Source organism: Balaenoptera ricei, chromosome 12, assembly GCF_028023285.1.
Source record: "Balaenoptera ricei isolate mBalRic1 chromosome 12, mBalRic1.hap2, whole genome shotgun sequence".
In the NCBI taxonomy this organism is placed as follows: domain Eukaryota; kingdom Metazoa; phylum Chordata; class Mammalia; order Artiodactyla; family Balaenopteridae; genus Balaenoptera; species Balaenoptera ricei.
The window spans coordinates 42873844-42895809 of NC_082650.1; the positions used below are offsets into that span (position 1 = coordinate 42873844).

Genomic DNA, 21966 nt, shown 5'->3' on the forward strand with positions numbered 1-21966 from the left:
TTCATAGAGTTGTGCAGCTATTACCACTGGTTCCTGAGCATTTTAATCACCCCAAAGAGAAATCCCATATCCTGTAGCTCTCACTCCCCATTTTCCGTCTCTCCCAAGTCCTTGACAACTACTAATCTACTTTCTATCTCTGTGGATTTGCCTGTTCTGGACATTTCGTATAAATCGAATCATATAAGATGTGACTTTTTGTGTCTGGCAACTTTCACTTGTTTTTAAGGTTCATCCGGGTCGTTACATGTATCAATAGTTTGTTTCTTTATATGGCTGAATAGTCTTTCTTTATATGAATATACCACATTTTGTTTATCCATTCATCAGTTGATAAAAATTTAGGCTATTTCCAATTTTGGGCTATTATGAATAATGCTACTAAGAAGATTCAAGTACAAGTTTTTGTGGGGACATATGTTTTCATTACTCTTGAGTATATACATAGGAGCAGATTGCTGGGTCAAATGGTAACTCCATATTTAATTTTTTGAGGAACTGCTAAACTGTTTTCCAAAGCCACTATACCATTTTACAATCTCTCGAGCTGTGTATGAAGAGTCCAATTTCTCTACATTCTTGCTAACACTTGTTATTGTCTTTGTGATCATAACAGTACTAGTGTATCTAAAGTCGTATCTCACTGTGTTGTTTTTTTTTTTTTAACTGAAGTGTAGTTGATTAACAGTGATCCAGATATATATGCAGTTATGTATCTATATATCTATATTCTTTTTCAGGTTCTTTTCCCTTACAGGTTATTACAGAATATTGAGTATAGTTCCCTGTGCTATATACAGTAGGTCCTTGTTGGTTATCTATTTTATATACAGTAGTGTGGATGTGTTAATCCCAAACTCCTAATTTATTCCTCCTACCCCCCCCCCTTTCCCCTTTGGTAACCATAAGTTTGTTTTCTATGTCTTTGGGTCTATTTCTGTTGTTTAAATAAGTTCATTTGTATGTTATTTTTTTTTCAGATTCACGTATAAGCAATATTATATGTTTGTCTTTCTCTGTCTGGCTTACTTCACTTAGTGTGATAATCTCTAGGTCTATCCATGTTGCTGCAGATGGCATTATGTCATTCTTTTTACAGCTGAGTAATGTTCCATTGTATAAATATACCACATCTTCTTTTTCCATTCATCTGTCGATGGACATTTAGGTTGTTTCTGTGTCTTGGCTATTGTAAATAGTGCTGCCATGAACATTGGGGTGCATGTATCTTTTCAAATTATAGTTTTCTCCAGATATATGCCCAGGAGTGGGATTGCAGGATCATATGGTAACTCTATTTTTAGTTTTTTAAAAAACCTCCACACTGTTCTCCATAGTGGCTGTACCATTTTACATTCCTACCAACAGTGTAGGAGGGTTCCTTTTTCTCCACAACCTCTCTAGCATTTATTATTTGTAGACTTTTTGAAGATAGCCAGTCTGACCAGAGTGAGGTGATACCTCCTTGTAGTTTTGATTTGCATTTCTCTCATAATTAGCAGTGTTGAGCATTTTTTCATGTGCCTGTTGGCCATCTGTATGTCTTTGGAGAAATGTCTGTTTAGGTTTTCTGCCCATTTTTTGATTGGGTTGTTTGTTTTTTTTGATATTGAGCTATATGAACTGTTTGTGTGTTTTGGAAATTAATCCCTTGTCAGTAGCATTGTTTGCAAATATTTTCTCTGATTCTGTAGGTTGTCTTTTCTATTTTGTTTATGGTTTCCTCACTGAGGTTTTGATTTGCATTTTCCTAATGACTAAAGACATTGAGCATCTTTTCATATGTTTATTGGCCATTTGTATATCTTCTTTGGAGAAATGTCTATTCCAATCCTTTGCCCATTTTTAACTGGGTTATTTATCATTTTATTGTTGAGTTCTAAGAGTTCTTTGTATGTTCTGAATATAAGTCCTTTATCAGATATATGATGTGCAAATAATAATTTCTTCCATTCTGTGTGTGGGTTTTTTCACCTCCTTGATGGCATCCTTTGAAGCATAAAAGTTGCAAATTTTGATGCCGTTCATTTTACCTATTTTGTCTTTTTTTTTACTTGTGCTTTTGGTGTCGTATGTGCAAAAGGTTGTTTTTACAACTTGAAAGCAATTGTCAATGAAAAAAATTAATCAATAGTCGATCTAAGAAAGAAATGGAAAATTTTATTTGAGCCAACCTGAGGTTATAACCTGGGTGACAGTCTTTCAGGAAGCTCTGAGGACTGTTCTGAGGTCAAAGCACAGTTATGTAAGTTTTTGAGATGAAGGGTTATATGTCAAATGATGATTATTGACAGTTTACACAATCCAGCTCTACACGTACAAAGTGAGTTGTGGGTCATGGGTCATCAGGGCCTCTTCCAAGATTAAGAAGGAAGGTCATCTCCTAAGGAGGTCTGGTTAATGCAGATACACAATACACAGTAAAGGGGAGGGAGGAGGCCCAAATAGGCAGAGAAGAATTTTATGTTTAAATTTTCTTGTCTTGCCATAAAGTATGAATTTTATTGCATCACAACAAAGGCTTCTTCAGACTGAGTTTGTGGTTTCTTTGGCAGTGCAGATCCCGTAGTAATTGAGGTCTCTGATCCCTTTGCTTCTAGTCAGCTGCATATGCCAGTGTCCAGAATTCCTTTCTTGACATATTTCTCAAGCTCAGTTTGTTGGGTTTTGGGGATTTTTTTCTTCTTTGCCTTGGGCTACTATAACAAAATACTGTCGACTGATTGGCTTAAACAACAGACATTTATTTCTCATAGTTCCAGAGGCTGGGGAGTCCAAGGTCAAGGTGCTGGCGGATTCGATTCCTAGTGAGGACCCACTTCCTTGCTCTTAACCAGCTGCATTCTCGCTGTGTGCTCACATGGCCTCCCCTCCATGTGCGACCCGGAGGAGAGAGCTCTTGTCTCTCATCCTCTTCTTTCAGGATGTGAATCCCATTATGAGGGCTGTACACTCATAACCCCATCTAAACCTGGTTACCTTCCTGAGCTCCCCAACTCATAATATCACCACTTTGGGTGTTAGGGCTTCAAAATAGGAATTTTCGGGGGACACAAACATTCAGTTCAGAACGCTCTCCATTCCATTTTTTAAAATTGTGGTTAAAAACAAAAAACAAAACACGTAAAAATTTCCATCCTAATTATTTCTAAGTATACAGTTCAGTAGTGTTAAGTACATTCACATTGTTATGTAACCAATCTTCAGAACTCTTCTTCTTGCAAAACTGAAACTCTACACCCATTAAACAACAACTCCCCATTTTCCCCTCTCCCTAGTCCCTGGCAACCACCATTTTACTTTCTGTTTCTATGAATGTGACTACTCTAGAAACCCCACATAAATAGTATCATATAGTATTTGTCTTTTGTGACTGACTTAATTCCCGTACCATAATGTTCTCAAAGCACATCCATGTTGTATTTTGTGGCAGGATTTCCTTTCTTTCAGGCTGAATAACATTTCGTTGTGTGAGTGTGTGTATTGTTTATCCATTTATTCATCCATGGGCACTTGTACTGCTTCCTCCTCTTGGCTGTTGTGGATAGCTGCTGTGAACACGGGTGGGCCTTCATTCCATTTTTCTTCAACTTAATGATGGCTACCCTAAGGCCATCTAAGCTGAAGGCTTCACTCTTAATCTGGGTCACTTTATACTACTGAGAAAACTGACTGGGCCTTTGTTGTTCAAAGCCTGTTTCAGTCTTTCTCCTTACTGTCTGGGGTCTAGAGGCAACTGTCTTTTCCAGCCCTTCAAAGCCTCAAATTCCGGAGCTGTCTATTCTCTTTCGTTACTCCTTGAAAAGTGGTCACTTCTCTCCTGTGCTCATCTCTTCCTGCCGTGTTTTGCCAGAGGGAGTTTTTCTGGCTTGAGTCACAGTCTGATGTGGGTGGAGGGTGAGGTGCTGCTCTCCACACAGCCCCTCAGGTGGCTGTCTGACTCCAGGGCCTTATCCTCGTCTGTACCAGCAAAGAGAGAGAGAGGCGGGGAGGGTTGCACAGGAAGGCTTTTAGGAGCCTGACCTGGAAGTAGCATATGTTCTCCTACCCCCATTCCATTGGCAAGACTTGTTATTACAGCTCTCCATAACTGGAAAGGAGGAGGGGAAATTTAATCTTGCTCTGTCCCCAGGGAGAAAGGAAAACAAGGTTTGGTGAACACAGAGCAGCCACTGCCACAGGCTTAGAGCTAAATTTGGAAGTGCCAGCCTATAGGTAGTGATTAAACCCATGAGCAAAGATGGGGATCACCGGTAAAGATGTAAAGAGCGTAATGGGGGACCATCACAAAAATAAGGGCACTATCCGGAGGGCCTGTCATGGTAAAAATAATTTATGTAACTTAACTTTACGATGTTTAGAAAAAGTACTTCCATGTATATAGGAAGTTTTAAACATGTGGATTAAAAATGGAAAAGTAGCTTTTTCAGAAACTGGAATGTTTTCACTCTCAAGGAGTTAATGCAGAAAACAAAATATATTAGTGTGATTATTTTATGACTGATGAAGCCTGAGAGTATAAAATGACTCTGAATTTTAGAAATACTGTACTAAGTAAAGTAAAGATTAATTTTTGTTTATCACTTATTCAGTACTTGTTTATTGAGCATCTAATATGTGACAGAGAGTGTGAGCATTATAACAGTAAGTCACAGGTCCTCAAGGGGGTTCAAATTAAGTAGGAAAAAAATAAGGCAAGGAAATGAATACCTAAAACATGAGGCAGAATCTTCAAGACCACAGGAAGTGTTTAAAATGTGACACCACCAGGGTGGCAGTCTGGAGATGAAAGAGCATTGGTTTTGGAGTTAAGCAGATCTGGGTTTGAATCACAGCTCTGTGGCTCTCCACGTAACCTTGGGGAAGTTATTAACATCTTGGGACTTCTAGTTTCCTTATTTCCAAGTTGGTGATAATAATAGCTACCTTTCAGGTTGTTGTGAAGATTAGGGGTGATATGTATACATAAAGCCTAACACAGTGCTTGGTATTACAAATATGGTAGTTATCTTCTTATTACTGAGGAAGGTAGAACTTGTATTGAATTGGGAAAATGACCCTTACCTTCCACTAATTCATGAGTTCCTCATTCAGTAGTATTTAGCGAAGCATTACTGTACACACAGTACTTAGGGTTAGACTGTGTGAGCATCTTTGTTCGCTAAAGCCCCATTCAGTTTGTAATGCGGTCACGTTTGTACACAGGTCTGCAGCCACCAGGTTTATATGCTGTCTTCCCCTCTTTCAAGTGATCGAGACCACTCTGTCCCTTCTGACGCCGTCCCCATCCTCCTCTTTGCTACTGGCAACTGCCTGACTTCCTGTCCCACACAGTCTCCTCTTCTCCTGCCCACCGCTCTACCTTCATTGCTTGAATTTCCACAAGCTGCCCCTCAGGAAACCTGTTTTCTTCACGTATAAATCTTCCTTAGCCCCCTTCCCTAAGCTTCTCCTTTCATTTCTTCCCCAGTTACCTCAGGAATAACTCACCACCCTTTTTCTATCTTGGCTTGCTCATTTTCCTTCTCACGTCATGGATATCGTTAAGATTCTGTGTCTTACACGTATCCAGGCATCTCCGCAGAAGTCTGTCTTTGCGGACACTAACGCTGACGCTGCCGCCAGCTTCCGCTGCACACGTCCTGTCTGGCCGGCGCTGTGCTGAGCCTCCTCATCCTCCAGCAGTTCTGTTGTAAACTAACTGAAGGCCGGGACCAGCTATATACCCTTCTCAATTCTCAGTACAGTCCTTTGCACACAGGAAATGGCTTGTAAATAGCTCTTGATCAGAGAGAGGAAGAACAATCGATTTTACCTCTCAGAAAATAATTTTTGAGAAATTAATTCATATGCAGTTGTATTTTGTTTCATTGCCAGTGTTGCAGCAATATTCCTTTTTTATGATAAATGCAAACAGCCTCACTTCAGTATTGGATTAAATGTGCTTTTTGTGGGATTAGTTAGGGACCATTTATTACATTGGTTTTATGGTAAACTTGAATCTGGGTTCTAAACAGCTGCCTTTACAAAGTCATTTTGGTACATAAATGTTAAGATGTGGACTCTCTGTTCAAAATTTTTCCCTATCAATAATTTTTTTAAAAAGAGGATTTAGTTTTCAGTGAAAGTGCCTTGTTTGTCTTTCTCTTCTGTGTCTTCTTGTGCCATTTACCACAAATAAAAATTCTCAAACTTTTTCAGTCTTCAGGCATGAGGTAACTGCTAAAGCCAACTGGAAATAGATCAGGGATTAACAGACATAGCACATGTTTCCCGATGTCCCAGGGTTGTGACTGCTGAGAGAAGCAGACATGCCGCTGTAATTGAAAACAGTCATCACTAGAGAGCATACAACTTTACAGAGAAAGAATGCTATACTTGTTATTGTCAGTGAATGTGCCATATTATTTTGAGGGCTTGCCCATCATAAACAAGTTTAAAAACAACATATAAGTTATGTCACCTCCGTATCTATTCTGTCACTGCTCTGTTGAAGACTTGAGTGCCTCTTCTGGGGCCACTGCCCTTGTCTCTCCCATGTGTCCCGTCCGTGGTCCTCCCCCATCTGACCAGCCCTCCTCCGCAGCCTTCCCTTCACTGTTACTCCTCAAAAACACTATGCTGATCAACCTTTCTTTTTCCTGATTTCTTCTTCTTTTATCCCTCCCTCCCTCCCTTTCCCTTCCGCCTGTTTGTTTCACTTTTAGAAAACCGAAACAAAGTAAGTGAACGCACAGAACAAGTCTAGATGTCATGAAAGGCCCAGTTCAAAAACTACTTCGTAATGTTTCTCTGAGTGTCTCTTCCATCCACATAGATGAATACACATCATCTTTATTTCCCCTGGGAAATTTATGTTTCTAGAACTTACCATATTCTGCCTTGTCTTACCGTTATAGCTAGTGGACTGCAAGCTCCTTAAGAGCAGTATCCATGTGTGGCTGAACTTTGTATACCTCTTCACACCCCTTAGCAGAGGGGTCTGCTCGTAGTCAGGGCATAAGAAGTGTTTATTAAATACTTACTTCTCTTCAAGATAGGCTAGTGTAAATGTCCTTCATTTGAACTTGGTGTTTGTATCATTCACATTCTCTTTCACATGAGTGTAGATTTTCAAGGCGCAAGAGCAGTCCCTTTCTATTAACAAGTTTAATCTTGCTTTTCATTTGAATCTCAACAGTCAGTGAATTGTACCTTCTCTTTTGGTAGCCTCGTGTGCAAGCTGAACACAAGGACCACCATCCTCGCAGCAACCAACCCCAAAGGCCAGTACGACCCCCATGAGTCTGTGTCAGTGAACATTGCCCTTGGCAGCCCACTCTTAAGTCGATTCGACCTGATCCTGGTTTTGCTTGATACCAAGAATGAAGACTGGGATCGTATAATTTCTGCCTTTATCTTAGAAAACAAAGGTACGTGGAGGCAAACAAATCATTCAAATTGACAAAGCGTAGACGTAACAAATGAAATTTTCCTTGAAGAAAATTAAATAAATATCCAAGGTACCGTACCTAATGGGCAGTAGAGAGAGGCTTAGATAGAAAGCAGTGAGACGAGTCAGTTAGTGAGCCCAGAATAATAAACAGAAGGAAAAGGGTCTTTCTCTGCTTGCCATTGATGAGATTAAAGTTGGTAAACGTGTCCTGTGTGGTGAAAGGGGGGAACCTTATGATATATAATTACCATGTGGTTCACCTCTTGCACACAAAAAAAAATGGACTGAGTTTATGAAACAGAATTCTAAATGTGGGACTTCTGTCAAAAAATTAGATTTACCAAGTACTATTTATTTCTGTATATGGCAGAACAGAATTATTCTGAATAATTTAAACCTCTGTAGGCAGCTTACCTTTATTAAGCTTAGAGCCTAAGACTGTTTATTATAGAACTATATGCAGAGACACATCTAGATTTCAATGGCCACAAAACCTGAAGGTTATCTTTTTAAAAGTGAGTACAAGAACTTTAGCAAAACCCTTAATATGAGATGTTTGCCTGTTCTTAGAAATTACTGACCCAATACCTGATATATATACAGGTTATCCAAGCAAATCAGAGAAGCTCTGGAGCATGGAGAAGATGAAAACCTATTTCTGCCTCATTAGGAATCTGCAGCCCACACTGTCTGATGAGGGTAATCGAGTTCTCCTCCGGTACTACCAGATGCAGAGGCAGAGCGATTCCCGGAACGCTGCCCGGACAACCATCCGCCTGCTGGAAAGCTTGATACGATTAGCAGAAGGTTTATTTCCTTCAGCAGATAATACTTTTATTGGGTATCCAATGTGAGCAAGGCATGGGGCTTGGCACCATGAATTCAGAGATGAGTGAGGATGATCTCTGAGGTGCTTGCTCATAGTCACTTAAAAAGTAAAAACTCGGAGCTATGAAACCACTCTTCTGGGGACGGATTATAGATCTTGAGTGGAACGAAGCGTCGTTAAGAAAGAGGAATCTTTGTGACATCTCAGAACCTCCCATAACTTAAGACATCATTCATTTAGAAAGTCTTATTTACGGATGTTTTGTTTCTTGATGGCTTCTATTAGCGTTTGGGGGTGGAATACTCCCTTACTGGGAAATGTTTCCTATATAGCATCCTGGGTTATTTCTCACCAGTTGCCACTCACAGCCCACCACTAACACAATAATGCTGAATTAACAGTGCCATGCTCTATCCCATCCCTAAGGTATGAGACTTACATGCATACTTGCAGGTAATATGCGTCTCCAGACTTTTTTTTTTTTTTTAATACTGGCTTTTACATTTAGCCCTTATTAAACAATCCTAAATTTTTTTCACATGAGCTGACTGTATCATATGATGATATAATATAGGCTTACCAAAAAGTTCTATAAAACAAAAGTGCCTCACTTTTTCAAGGATTTATAACTAATATTAAGGCAAGAAATACCCAAGATTCAGGCTTGCAAATTTGGCAGTTTTGAAAAGCTCACAGATAAAGAGATGTACCAGAGATGAGAAATGAATATTAATTTTAATTTTGTATGATTTATAATAGATTAGAAAGTAAGGATTGAAAGTTACTGAATATTAAATATATGCCACATAGCACCTTTCTTTGCTGGAGCCCAGAGTACCTTTTCATGTAAATACACAGAATTGCCATGGGCTGTGCAGAAGGATTAGGCCCATTATTAGAGAAACAACCTTAAAGCTAGTTGAAGTTAGACTTATGTGCTTGTTCTAGTAAAATTTATTTGTTGTTAGTAGCTCATTTATAAAATACAGTTTTGGAATAGGGGGGATGAAGGAGAGTATTACATTTATCACCTCAAAAATTCATAAAAATAATTCTTCATACTTTCAAATGCACCTTATTAGCTCATGCTCGCCTGATGTTCCGTGACACAGTGACTCTGGAAGATGCTATTACAGTGGTGTCGGTAATGGAGTCCTCCATGCAGGTAAGGATATTTTGTACCTAATATTTGAACCCTAGTTATAAGCATTGTTTAAAAAAGACAATTTATAGCCTATCAGGAGTTATAAAAATGATCCTATTCTAGACCTAGTAATTCCTGGAAATATATCCAAAGGAAACTATTTAAAAGAAGGGGAAAAAATTGTCATAGAAACAGTCTCTGCATCAGTAGCATTGCTTTACCCACTGGTATAAACCAGTGGGTCTCAATCCTTTTTCTCCTCAACACGCCTGGGAGATGCTTATGGTCCCACTAGAGACAGTGTGGCTTCCCAGAGCAATGCACGCCACCAGGAATTGAGGGAGAGGACCACTGAAATTTGAAAAAGGCTCCCAGGTGATTCCGATACCGTGATGGGGGTGTAGAGGGCTGGTCTTAGCCATCTGGGATCAGTGGTCCCTAGTGTGTACTTCCTGTATGCAGGCTAGCCTGGTGACTCTCGCTGGTATTTTCCATTTTCTCACCCTTTCAGGGAGGTGCACTGCTAGGAGGTGTGAATGCACTCCACACATCCTTTCCTGATAACCCTCTGGAGCAGTACCAGAAGCAGTGTGAACTTATTCTGGAAAAGCTGGAGCTGCACAGCCTCTTAAGTGAAGAGCTAAGAAGACTTGAAAGGTGAGAAAAGAAAACCAAGAAAAGCATATAATGGAAAATGCTTGTTTGGCATTTAGTGAAATGAAAGAAGTATAAAGTAAGTGGAAATCTGTCTGTACTCTCAGTAGGGGATTTTAGTTATCTAGTACTGTATAATCTACTACTTCAAAGCTCAGTAGCTTAAAAACAAAACAACAACAAAAAAACCACCACAACTTTTTAGTGCTCACTTTTCTGGGAGTCAGAAATTCAGAAGCGCTCCGTGGGGATGGCTTATCTCCATTCCACATAGTGCCAGCTGGGGTCACTCATACACCTGCATTTATTTAGCTGGGAGCTCAATTGGAATTGGAACATCCAAGATAGCTTCCATCACGTGGTGCCTTCACAGGGGTGGCTTAAATGACCGGGGGCTAGCTGGGCTCTCTCTACTGTAAGGTAGTAAGAATTCTGAGACGGTAGCTTAGGACTCAAGTAGCTTAGCAAAAGTGGAAGCTGCAGGCCTCTTATGGGCTGGGCCAGAGCTGACTCAGCATCACTTCTACCACATTTTGTAGGTGAGAGCAAGTCACAAGGTCAACCCACATGCAAGGTAAAGGGAAATGGACACCACCTCTTGATGGGAGAAGTGGCATAGACATATAGGAATGAGGGAATTGATGGCTGCCTCTTTGGAGACCACCTTCCACAGCTGCATTTCCTTGGCTTACTGGTTTGGTGAGCCTCATGGAGAACACTGACTGGTCCTTTACTATATGTAATAAACTGGGTCCTGATTATATGAGAAGCACCAAGGTGTGCCACCTACAGTTTACACCCAATATGACACACAGTTTGCATCAAGAAACCTTGGTGAATGGGCTGTATCCTGTTTACTGCCACCACTTTTTCTTCTTCTCTTTCTTTGGCTCAGTATAAGAAGTAGAGCAGTGCGATTCAGAGAGGTGGCTGGGACTGCTGTTGAGGAAGAGGAAGTTGGCCTCTAAGGCAGTGATCTATCCCATCCTGGGCCAGACCCAGACACAAAATATTTTATAACTTGGCTGTATTGTTTTTCATCACCAGGAGAGGACATGTGCAATGGCCTTTACATAAAGAATCTTAGTGCTTATTAATATTTTAATTATTTTCTTATTGTTTGTAAAGCTTTCTTCCAAGCATAATAAATATTTGATCATTAGTCATTATATAACTCTGGTAGAAGAAAATCGCAGGAAGAGACCCAGACTGCTTTCAGGCCAGCCTGTGCTGGAACACTGGGAAGGTTACGGAAGTAGAGATAGAAGTACTGACTCTCACCCAGGAAAGGCCTCCCTGGTCCATTAGCAGCAGCACTGACTTTCCCTTCAGCATCATGATTTCCTTCCTTACATGCCCAGATCCATGACTTTTAAAAATTTACAATTTAACACTCAGACTAAAAAAACTCCCCAGTGAGAATGAGGTATTTTATGTTAAAGAAGGAACTGTTCTTCTTTTTTTAAAATAAATTTATTTATTTTTTTTTTGGCTGCATTGGGTCTTCGTTGCTGCGTGCAGGCTTTTCTCTGGTTGTGGCGAGCGGGGGCTACTCTTCATTGTGGTGCGCAGGCTTCTCATCGCGGTGGCTTCTCTTGTTGCGGAGCATGGGCTCTAGGCACATGGGCTTCAGTAGTTGTGGCACGCGGGCTCAGTAGTTGTGGCTCTCGGGCTCTAGAGCGCAGGCTCAGTAGTTGTGGCGCACGGGCTTAGTTGCTCCACGGCATGTGGGATCTTCCCGGACCAGGGCCCGAACCCGTGTCCCCTGCAATGGCGGGCGCATTCTTAATCTCTGTGCCACCAGAGAAGTCCCGACAGTTATTTTAAATATTCTGTTTTAGTATCAGGACTCAGCACAGTGCCTCACATGGACTACTGAATAAATGACTGATTTTATGGCCTTATTCACACTGGGATTTTGCCACCAGGGAAGCCCATGAAGGAACTGTTTTTCATCCTACAGGGGAACAACTCAGGAATGACAACAGCAATGTTTCAAAACTCCCCTTTCTAGTGACTTGTTAAAATGTGGACATGTGGGAAGGAACGTGTCACACACATTACCTAAAGAATTTTTGCCTGAACTTTCACGTTTGCATGCTCCCTAAATACGTGAGCTTCTAAAAAGCCTGACTTTGAGTCTGTGCCTGTGAAGCAGGAGTGAGGAATGGCAAGTGTGTCCATCGGGCCTCTTCCTCCTTCGTGTGAGTGGGTTAATGATGACCTGAATCTGGTTACCGGTGTTGATCTCAAAGCTGGGGGCTGGTGAATGGAGGGCATGTGGGAGCAGAGCAGCTGCACAGGGAGAATTTGGGAGCACGCTGGGATTACTGACTGTTTAAGGAAAACCTTGAGAATTCTTTTCCTGGCGTTTCTCTCCTATTTGCTCACTCTCTTCATCCAGCAGTGTTCTTGTTCTGTTTATAAAACCTCAGCACAGCCTTTTGGGGAAGTGTGGGGACTGGTTTTGTCCCACTGATACCCAGGTGCCAGCCTGCAGTAAACTTGCACTTTGTCTAAAATCAGACTCTTTTTTTTTTTTTGGTCTCCTGGCATTTTCACTATCCAGAGCATGGTGTTAAGATCAAAGCTCTTCCTCTGGTTCTTTTTTAGTTTGATGTAGCTGATCCTTTTCAGGCCTGTCCTGGGTTTGGCTTTGCTTTTGGAAAGGATGCTCATTTTGAGTGACCAGAAACTGGTCATTTTGACTAGCCAAAACTGACATGCTGGATTCAGGAAAGAAGGAATGTGAGGCTCAGAAGCAGTGTTGTGTGACAGAAAAATAGCAATTGGACTTACCAAATTCAAAATGACCCTCCTGGAGGGAAAGAAGGAAAACAAAAAAAGAGTAGGTGATGGTCTAAAAAACAGACCTTAAAATGGCCTTTAAAACGTTTTTTTCCTTCTGGTATTTCTCTGTAATGCAAGGGCATGTTCCGGAGCTGATCCTCACAGCAGCAAAGCCAGGTGCCCCGCAAAGGAACTGAATTACCTCCAAGACACACTCTAAAGCTAAGCTTAGCAAGAGGGAAAACCCCCAGTAGCACGTGGGTTTATCCCCTTGGGAAAGATTTTTCTATTTCTTAAGGAAAGCACATGTTAATAATAAAGCTGTTTGTATTTTTATCACTTTTCTTTGGGAAAATGCTTTACTAGTGACAGCCAGCCTCAAATGGTGGCTGTTCTACCCATCTCAAAACGACCGAGGAATCCCACTACTGGGCATATACCCTGAGAAAACCATAATTCAAAGAGTCATGTACCACAATGTTCACTGCAGCTCTATTTACAATAGCCAGGACATGGAAGTAACCTAAGTGTCCAACGACGGATGAATGGATAAAGAAGATGTGGCACATATATACAATGGAATATTACTCAGCCATAAAGAGAAACGAAATTGAGTTATTTGTAGTGAGGTGGATGGACCTAGAGTCTGTCATACAGAGTGAATTAAGTCAGAAAGAGAAAAACAAATACCGTATGCTAACACATATATATGTAATCTAAAAAAAAAAAAAAAAATGGTCATGAAGAACCTAAGGGCAGGACAGGAATAAAGATGCAGATGTAGAGAATGGACTTGAGGACACTGGGAGGGGGAAGGGTAAGCTGAGACGAAGTGAGAGAGTGTCATGGACATATATACACTACCAAATGTAAAACAGATAGCTAGTGGGAAGCATCCGCATAGCACAGGGAGATCAGCTCGGTGCTTTGTGACCATGTAGAGGGGTGGGATAGGGAGGGTGGGAGGGAGATGCAAGAGGGAGGAGGTATGGGGGTATATGTATATGTATAGCTGATTCACTTTGTTATAACGCAGAAACTAACACACCATTGTAAAGCAATTATACTCCAATAAAGATGTTAAAAAAACAAAAACAGCGTGCAAAGATGTCTTAGGAGGTATAGTAAAATGCAGAATTTAAACAGTGGAGAAATTAATTTCCCACATCAGAATCAGACTAAGATAGTAGGGCTAAATTATTCTACCCTTAAAATTCCCATAAATTTTTAAAGTTATAGAGTGTTAACAATTATGAGTATCCCTGACCTCAATTTGATACTGAAAGTGTACTAGATAGTAGTAATTGTGAAAGGTATTTGGGGTTTTTTTTTGTTTTGTTTTGCTTTTGTCTGGCTGTGACTACAGTGAACCTAGATTTTCCTGTATTGATGTTCCCAAGTCTACCAGTGACTATAGCCCAAAATAATTTTCGGGTATTTTTTTTTTCCCAATTGTAAGCAATAACGCATATTCTTTATAGAGTATTTTGAAAGTAACAATAATAAATTAATAAGGAAAAAATCAGAGATAATCTTATTTCCCAGAGACAGCTATCATTAACATGTTAATGTATTTAAATATATTTAAGTTTAAAATCCATTTAATTTTAACGTATATTTCTTCTGTTCCTTTTTCTATGATTACCCATGACCTTTAGAATAATTTACTCATCTGCTTTTTGGTGTAGTTTCTGTTTGGATTTAGTGCATGGAAGCAGAGTCATATTGCCCCTTATACTGAGAATGCATTTCTAGGTTGTTAGGAAGGGCTTTCTAAGGGACCTCCTTTTGAGAAGCTACAATCCCTGTTAGAAATTGGTCCTCTGGCATTATTCCAGTTTAAAATGAATATCACAAGATGAGCTCCACCTTCTGGGCAGGTCAGTAGGTTGCAACTCTGTATCAGTCTACACGTGGCTGGGCTATGCAGGGAAGAGGTCACGGCTGCCTGAAGGAGGTCTGCCATGCAGGTGGCTGCCGGAGGGGCGGGGGCCACAGCGCGGAGGAGTCACCGTCTGTTTACTCCTGAGGAAGGTGATTTTTCAGATGCACGAAAATTCAGTACCTCAGTTAAGTCAAGAGATGTGAGGAGCTCGTAAACTATAGTCTTTCACTTTGGTTCAGATCTGCAGACTGGCTACCAAACAACTCGAGCCACTTCTCCTGGTCCGTAATCAGCGACTCTGCACGTAGCCACCCATCTGTCTTGTAGGAGAACATTTAACACGAGAGAGAAGACTGAGCATTCTAAAATGAATGAAATGGACTTTCAGAGAGATCTGAAAATATGTACACAAACCTGCTACTTCATTTTCTTTATTTTACTACCATTTTAGGTCAAATCAGAATGATTATCAGAACACTTGAATTCTATCCTGATGAACGTATAATTTCCTCCTGCTGCTCTAAGGGACTGTATGTGGTATCAACCCGGAATTATATTGGACTTAAAGCCTTAGATGGCATCTCAGAGAATAAAGAAATGAAAAGATTAAAGCAGTACACGTTTTCCTTATCTTCTACAGGTTACAGAATCAGAGTGTGTGTCAACACCAGCCACGGGCAACGGAAGCAGAGACGACTTCAGGGTCCCTGAGAGATGATCCAGGGGAAGAATCAAAGCTCAGACCATCAGCTCAGCAGGAAGTGAACTGTAGCACACATCTGTCCTCTACTGGAGGCAGGCCCGGGGGAAGCCCACTTCTCAATCCCCCATCCCATCTGGGGCCCGATAGACTGACAAGTAGAAGGCATTCAGCTGAGCACAGAAATAGCCAAGATGACAGTTTGGACTGGTTTGACTCCATAGCAACTCATCCGATGGAACCTAAAAACACTGTGCCTGTGTCTCCTCGTCCCAAAACAAGTGGGGGGGAAATGGCTTTGAAAATCTCCCACAACAAATCTCAGGGTAAGGAAAAAGGGGAGCCAGGCCAAGGGAGCAAATTGGAAACTGGACCGCTTCCAACACCAGCAGAGACAGAAGCTCCATTGAGGCCAGACAGCCTTGAGGGTGAAAAGGCAAAAAAGGCAGCAATGGTTTCTGAAGCAGCAGTATCTGCTGATGAGCCAGACTCAGTACTGATTCATCACGTCCCCAGGAAACTGCACAAGCTGCGCAAGGAGAGGGCCCAGGAGTGGTGCAGGAAACCCGCCAGGCCGCCCTCGCAGCCCACAAGCCCTCCTCATCCTCGGCCCACTCCTGTACAGAGCCCAGAGAGAGTGCTTGGAACTCCCAAAAGAAAGAGACAGAAATCCCTTGCTCGGGTGCAAGAGCCCCACCTTGAAAGTGTTGAGAGTCCGGGTCCCCCTGTGGCCAAACTGGCAAAATTTACTTTCAAACAGAAGTCAAAACTGACCCACTCTCCTGAAGATTGCAGCCATGTGTCTCCTGGCACAAGTAAAACAGCAGTTCAGAGTCCTGAAATTCACCAACGTAGAGCAAGAGGAAAAGCAGCTCTGCCTGGGAAGGGTGCAGAAAAGCTGGCCTCTACCTCAGAAATCAGAAGCACAGCTCAGCTGCAAGATAAGACAAAGGAGGTGTCACGGCAGCCACCGGACAAAGATGGACCAAGAGAGAAGAGGGAACGTGCCCCTGCAAAGGGAGCTGTCCAGCCTGAATTAGAGCTTGGGAGCAACAGTGGGCGTTTCCATCTTGCTTCTGAAAGAGACAGAAAGGAAGAGGTTTCGTGCCATAGTAAAAGTGGCAAGGTTCATGCTTGCACATTAGCAAGATTGGCAGACTTCTCCTTTACTTCCCCCTCTGAATCCAAATCAGAATCCCTTCCTCCTCCTGAAAGTAAGAACCCGGGTGAGGGAGGCCCCAGCCCTCTTCTTGTGACCGCAGCTACAGTGCTTGGCAGGAAAAGGAAAACTTTTCAGCTGGGGGGATCCACCGAGAGACTGAGTCTTTCCAAAACATCTCTCTTCACTTTACCGGAACTAGACGATGAACCATTAGATTTTGATTGGGATGAAGAAATGAGAAAAAAGCCATAGTCATGAAAAGCTTTCTGGTCAAGTTTCACCCTCGTCCACTCAAGCCAGCACCTACAGGATATCAACATGGTGTTTATGGATATATAGAAGTATTGACCATATTGGGCGCCATTCTGAACACCAGCCCCCCCCCATCAGGTTTTATAAATTCAGGTTTATCTTAATGACTTGAAAAGCTGTACACACAATCAATGAAGGTCAGTGTGATACCAGCACTTGAATCTAATTGAATCTAATTAATTAACAATTGTGCTTGATTTTGCAAACAGAGTACTTATATTCCCAAAGATGTTTCTGTTTGTTTTGTTTGGGTTTGGTTTGGTTTTTTTTAGGGGGTAGGTTTTCCTGAGATCCCTTCATTCACTCAGGAGCAAATGCCAGGAAGGTAACACTCACAATGCTAACAAGTCAGATGAACTCTTTTTCTGTTTGTTTTTTTCCTTTGTTGTTGTTTTTTTTTTTCACCCACCCAAGATGTGCTGAGTGTGGTAAATATTTATTGATTTGCCAAAATCATGTGATTTTTTTGTATCTATTCTCATGTGTCAGATTAAATATGACTGAAGCTTTTGTTTCTTTGAGAGGTCTTCTCACAGTTCCATGATAGTCATAGAGATCTGGCCACTGGTCAAATAGTAGCTTTCTTGGGGTATTGACCTTTTGAGTTTTCCTTTCTTTCTTGAGCCAACAGTTTGTGCTTCAGATTCTTTTTTATGTCTTGGGGACTTACCTTCAATACAATTTAAATCCTACAGTTGGAAGAAGAGAGTGTGCAGTAGTTTCAGTCATATATCATGGCATCCATCCAAGTGGTTAACATGGAAACATGATTCCTACTAAGTTACGATTCATTTGTCTTTAAAACCAAGCAATAACTGTGTTTGCTAGGAAAAGAGCACTCAAGCTTTGTCTTTCTTAAATGCTTTTAGAGTAACTTCTTCTTTTAGATTCTAGCAAGGGTCGTTAGGATTTCATAATTATAGACGTTCTCTTCTGAAGTTTGAATTTGGAAAATGATAATAGATTCTTTCATTGTCTGAGGGACTTTAGACATGAGGAATACTGAAAACTATATGTACTTTGTCTAATGATCACTTCATTAAATTCATACAGAAAAAAAATTAGGAATCTCAATTTTTCTTGAGCATTTAAACATTAATTCCAAAACTGACTAATTAAATTTTCTGAAAAATTTTAAACTATGAGTACAAATTTAGTATGGATGAGTCTTGAAATCCTCAGACACCTTAAGCAGCTGATGAACAACATATATAAGCAGTGATTATAAGTTATTATTGCACATTCACATAAACCTATCCTAAAACATCAAGGCTATGGTTTAGGTAATTTCTTCATTATTTCTGTACTTTACCAACTTCCCAGTGTAGTATGATTCTTAATGTGATATATTCCTAATCTTTAAGTATTAGTACTTCCCTGAGTTTTGGCATTCTTACGAGAACTAAAGGAAAAGCAAAGGATCTGGGTTGTTGACTGGTGATTCTTGGCCTGGACGTGGTCTGATTGTGAAGACTAGGGTAATTCAAACTTGAGCCACAGTGTTGAGCTGACTTTTTTTATGGTAAACTTTTAAGTTCCTTTCTTATAAATTTTTGTCTTTGAAACTTGGTATCTTTTGCAGTAATGATGTATTAAGCTGGGCGTGGCTGATAATTCCTAACCTATTGATTTGCCATTAGGGTATTTTGATCTGTTTTTATCATTTAATATGGTTGTATTCTAGAGCTTTCATTTTTCATTTCAATCTTGATTGTAGAGCACTTAGTTTCATGTAGTTAACTTGTCTCTTCAGGACACTGAGTAATTCATATTTTAAAATACAGTGTTGAATTGTCCGTCTTCCTTAGTTACTGTATATGACCGTCTATGCCATCTTCTACCTGGTATTATCTCACCATATGTCCTATTATTTGTGCTAATAAATCCACCCTACTTTTTTTAGTACCTTCTTCTGCCAGGATCATTTGGTCAAGTTACAAGTTCCAAGTGTTTATTCTTCGGTGCTTACCCAGAGAGCAATAACTATATATGTAAATAGTGTAAACAGATATAATTATTAGAAGAAATAAACTACTCAATATGAATGCTCCCCTACTTATTAAAAAAATTAAACTTCTGTCCCAGCTTACTTTCGTGTTATGACCACCTCTGTACTTGTTTTTGATGGGCAAATTCTTACAACTCGGTCAGTGGGGAGTCCCTTTATGTTCACACCAATGTCCTCTTAAGACTCTGATTTTCCCAAAAGCACCCATGCTATCTGAAAACAACAGCATGTTCCAGACTCATTTTATTTTTTTTTCCCAACTCAAGTCATAGAATCCACTACCCCTAAGGCACTTTATTCCTTTAGTGGCAAACGGTATTAATGGCTGAACTCAGGGCTTTGGGGATGCACGGGGAAGTCAGTACTACCACTACTGTGGGGTCCCTTAGTTTCAGAGCTGAAAATGTTTAGTGTCCTGAGGTCACATTTTATCCTGCTGTGTCCTACGTTTTTTTATACTGTGTGATTTCACAACCACTAAGACTTTCTCTTATATGGTATTTAATGTGTGTAACAAGGAAAAACACAGATGTCTCAGGGGAAATATGTACAGTCTCAAAAATCATATTTGTAGTCAATAAAGGAAAGTATAAAAATAACCTTTAATTCTGAATCAACATGTCAGGATATAGTTTTTTCAGGCCAGTGGACTTCTTGAAAACATTTTAATAATGTAAAATTATTTAAACACAATAAAAGCTGTACCTAATTTTCTTTGTGAGAGGACCAAACCAGGATCTTAATTCTATCTTAACTACATAAAAGAGTTGAGTTTTCTGACATTGTTAAAGATATACTTTTCAGTGTATATGTGGTATTCTAAAATTTATAATAGGGATTTTATTATTTTAATTTTTAGTGTTTCTTAGAAATACAGACAAAACAAGCATATTATTCTGATATCTTTAACTCTTTGGCTTAACTCAGCCAAACTTTAAACTTTTTTTTGAAGGTATACCAAAACTATAATAATAGAGATCTATTCTTGGTTGACAGGTTTTAATTCTTGCAAACCTACGTATTCTTTATGTGTGTATTGTATTTGATTTCTATGCCTTCCCCTAGTGCTAAAGCTGCCTAGCTGGTGGAATTACTGGAAGAACAATTCTAGAGAAAATCTTAGGTCAGCCATAAGGAAGATCCCTAGAGCTCACTTTCAGCCAATCCACAACACTTGGGTGTTCAGAACCTACCTACCCTGATGAATGTCTAAGTCTAGGGACTACCTGGGACCAGGTTAACCTTTCAGATGCAGCTTATCAGACACCCTAGTTCCAAATCTGACAAACTCAAAATGTGGAAGGCGAGGCCAGTGTGTATTCCTCAGTGTTCAGAATAACATTTTCCATGTCTGATTTCTATATTGTTAACATTCAGGAAAGGTAAAAGAAGGCTCCTGGCTCACGTTAGTACTCTCTCCAGTAGAGGTTTTGCTGTCTATGTCCCATCTTGCAAGTGGCGAAGCAGCCCTCCACCCCAGGTATACAGGGGAGCATTACCCACACTCGTTCCCTTCACTGCCACTCAGAGGACACACACAGGAAGCTGTGGTAACTCTTCTGTTGTTCTTACATCAGTTCCACCGCCTCCCCTCTTAAAGGCTTAAAAATGCATCTGAAGGTAATATTTGTAAACATGAACTTGACAGAAATGTTAAACTCAAGTAAACTGTTCATGTGTCTACGTAAATACTCTGATGCAAGATATAGAACAACAAGGGAAATAGGATATGCACGCTGGGCCTGATCTCACTAAGGAGTAGGGTGTAAGTTATTTATCTTGTGAGTGTAAATGGTCTTTAGGCCACTCTTCTTTACGTTTCATTGGAACCTTAAGCCTTGGCTGAATCGAACCACCAGAAAGCAAGTATTTGCATCAGGCACACTTCTATGTGGGGACAAAATTGGTTTAATTTAGGGCTTCCGTAATAAACCAGTGTTGAAAGACTGCTTAATATTTCAGATCTAACTTTTTCAGTGCCTCCTGATACATCAAGGAGACTGGTAGCACAGCAAAATTGGGAATCGGGCGAATTGGTTCCAGGACTGAATGATCACTGAGCAGCAGTTATCTTACTTGATTTGGTGTGGCTGACTCCTGTCCCCTCCCTGGGATCCTTTGTCACTAGGCCTCCAGGACATCACATGCCTGTGGTTTTCCTTACTAACCTCTTCTGGTTTCCTCAGCTTTTCTTCTCCTTACCTAGTTTCTCCTCCTCTCCCAGTCCTTTAATGTTTAAGTGACCCAGGGGTCTTCTCTATCTGCACCCCACTTCCTGATATGCTCATTGAGTCTTAGGGCTCCCCAAACCTATTGGTCAGCTGATGATTCCTTTCCTGAACTCCAGACTCCTCTATCCAACTCCTAGTCAATATACCTCCACCTCAACATATTTCAAATAATACTCCTGATCTTGTCCCCATCAAACGGGTTCATTTCCCAGATTTATCCATCTTGGGAAATTAGAGACTCCATCCTTCCAATTGCTTAGGCCAAAAACTTGAGTCATCCTAGACCATTTACTTTCTCTTGTACCTCACACCCTATCTGTTAGCAAATCCTATGGAATCTCTATTTAAAATATATCCAGGGACTTCCCTCGTGGTGCAGTGGTTAAGAATCCGCCTGCCAATGCAGGGGACACGGGTTCGAGCCCTGGTCCAGGAACATCTTACATGCCGCAGAACAACTAAGCCCATGCGTCACAACTACTGAGCCTGCGCTCTAGAGCCCGGAAACCACAACTACTGAGCCTGTGTGCAACAACTACTGAAGCCCTCACACCTAGAGCCCATGCTCCACAACAAGAGAAGCCACTGCAATGAGAAGCCCACGCACCGCAAGAAAGAGCAGCCCCCGCTCGCCACAACTAGAGAAAGCCTGCGTGCAGCAACGAAGACCCAACGCAGCCAAAAATAAATAAATAAATAATAATAATTTTAAAAAAATGGTCCAGGGGCTTCCCTGGTGGCGCAGTGGTTGAGAATCTGCCTGCCAATGCAGGAGACAGGGGTTCGAGGCCTGGTCTGGGAAGATCCCACACGCCA

The 21966-nt window shown here is 40.8% G+C and overlaps 1 protein-coding gene across 2 annotated transcripts in view; it reads left to right on the forward strand.

Annotated features, from left to right (window-relative positions):
- The window catches only part of MCM9 (minichromosome maintenance 9 homologous recombination repair factor), an 84857-nt gene extending 65393 nt beyond the window's left edge, over positions 1-19464 (forward strand). The window contains exons 9-13 of one of the 2 annotated variants that reach the window (XM_059941327.1): positions 7210-7412; positions 8039-8242; positions 9347-9429; positions 9920-10065; positions 15378-19464. In XM_059941327.1, coding sequence (XP_059797310.1) covers positions 7210-7412; positions 8039-8242; positions 9347-9429; positions 9920-10065; positions 15378-16851 — 2110 coding nt within the window. In that variant the 3' untranslated portion in view covers positions 16852-19464. The remainder of the gene's footprint in view (positions 1-7209; positions 7413-8038; positions 8243-9346; positions 9430-9919; positions 10066-15377) is intronic. The other variant, XM_059941328.1, reaches the window with a different exon arrangement.
- Positions 19465-21966: the final 2502 nt, after the last annotated feature.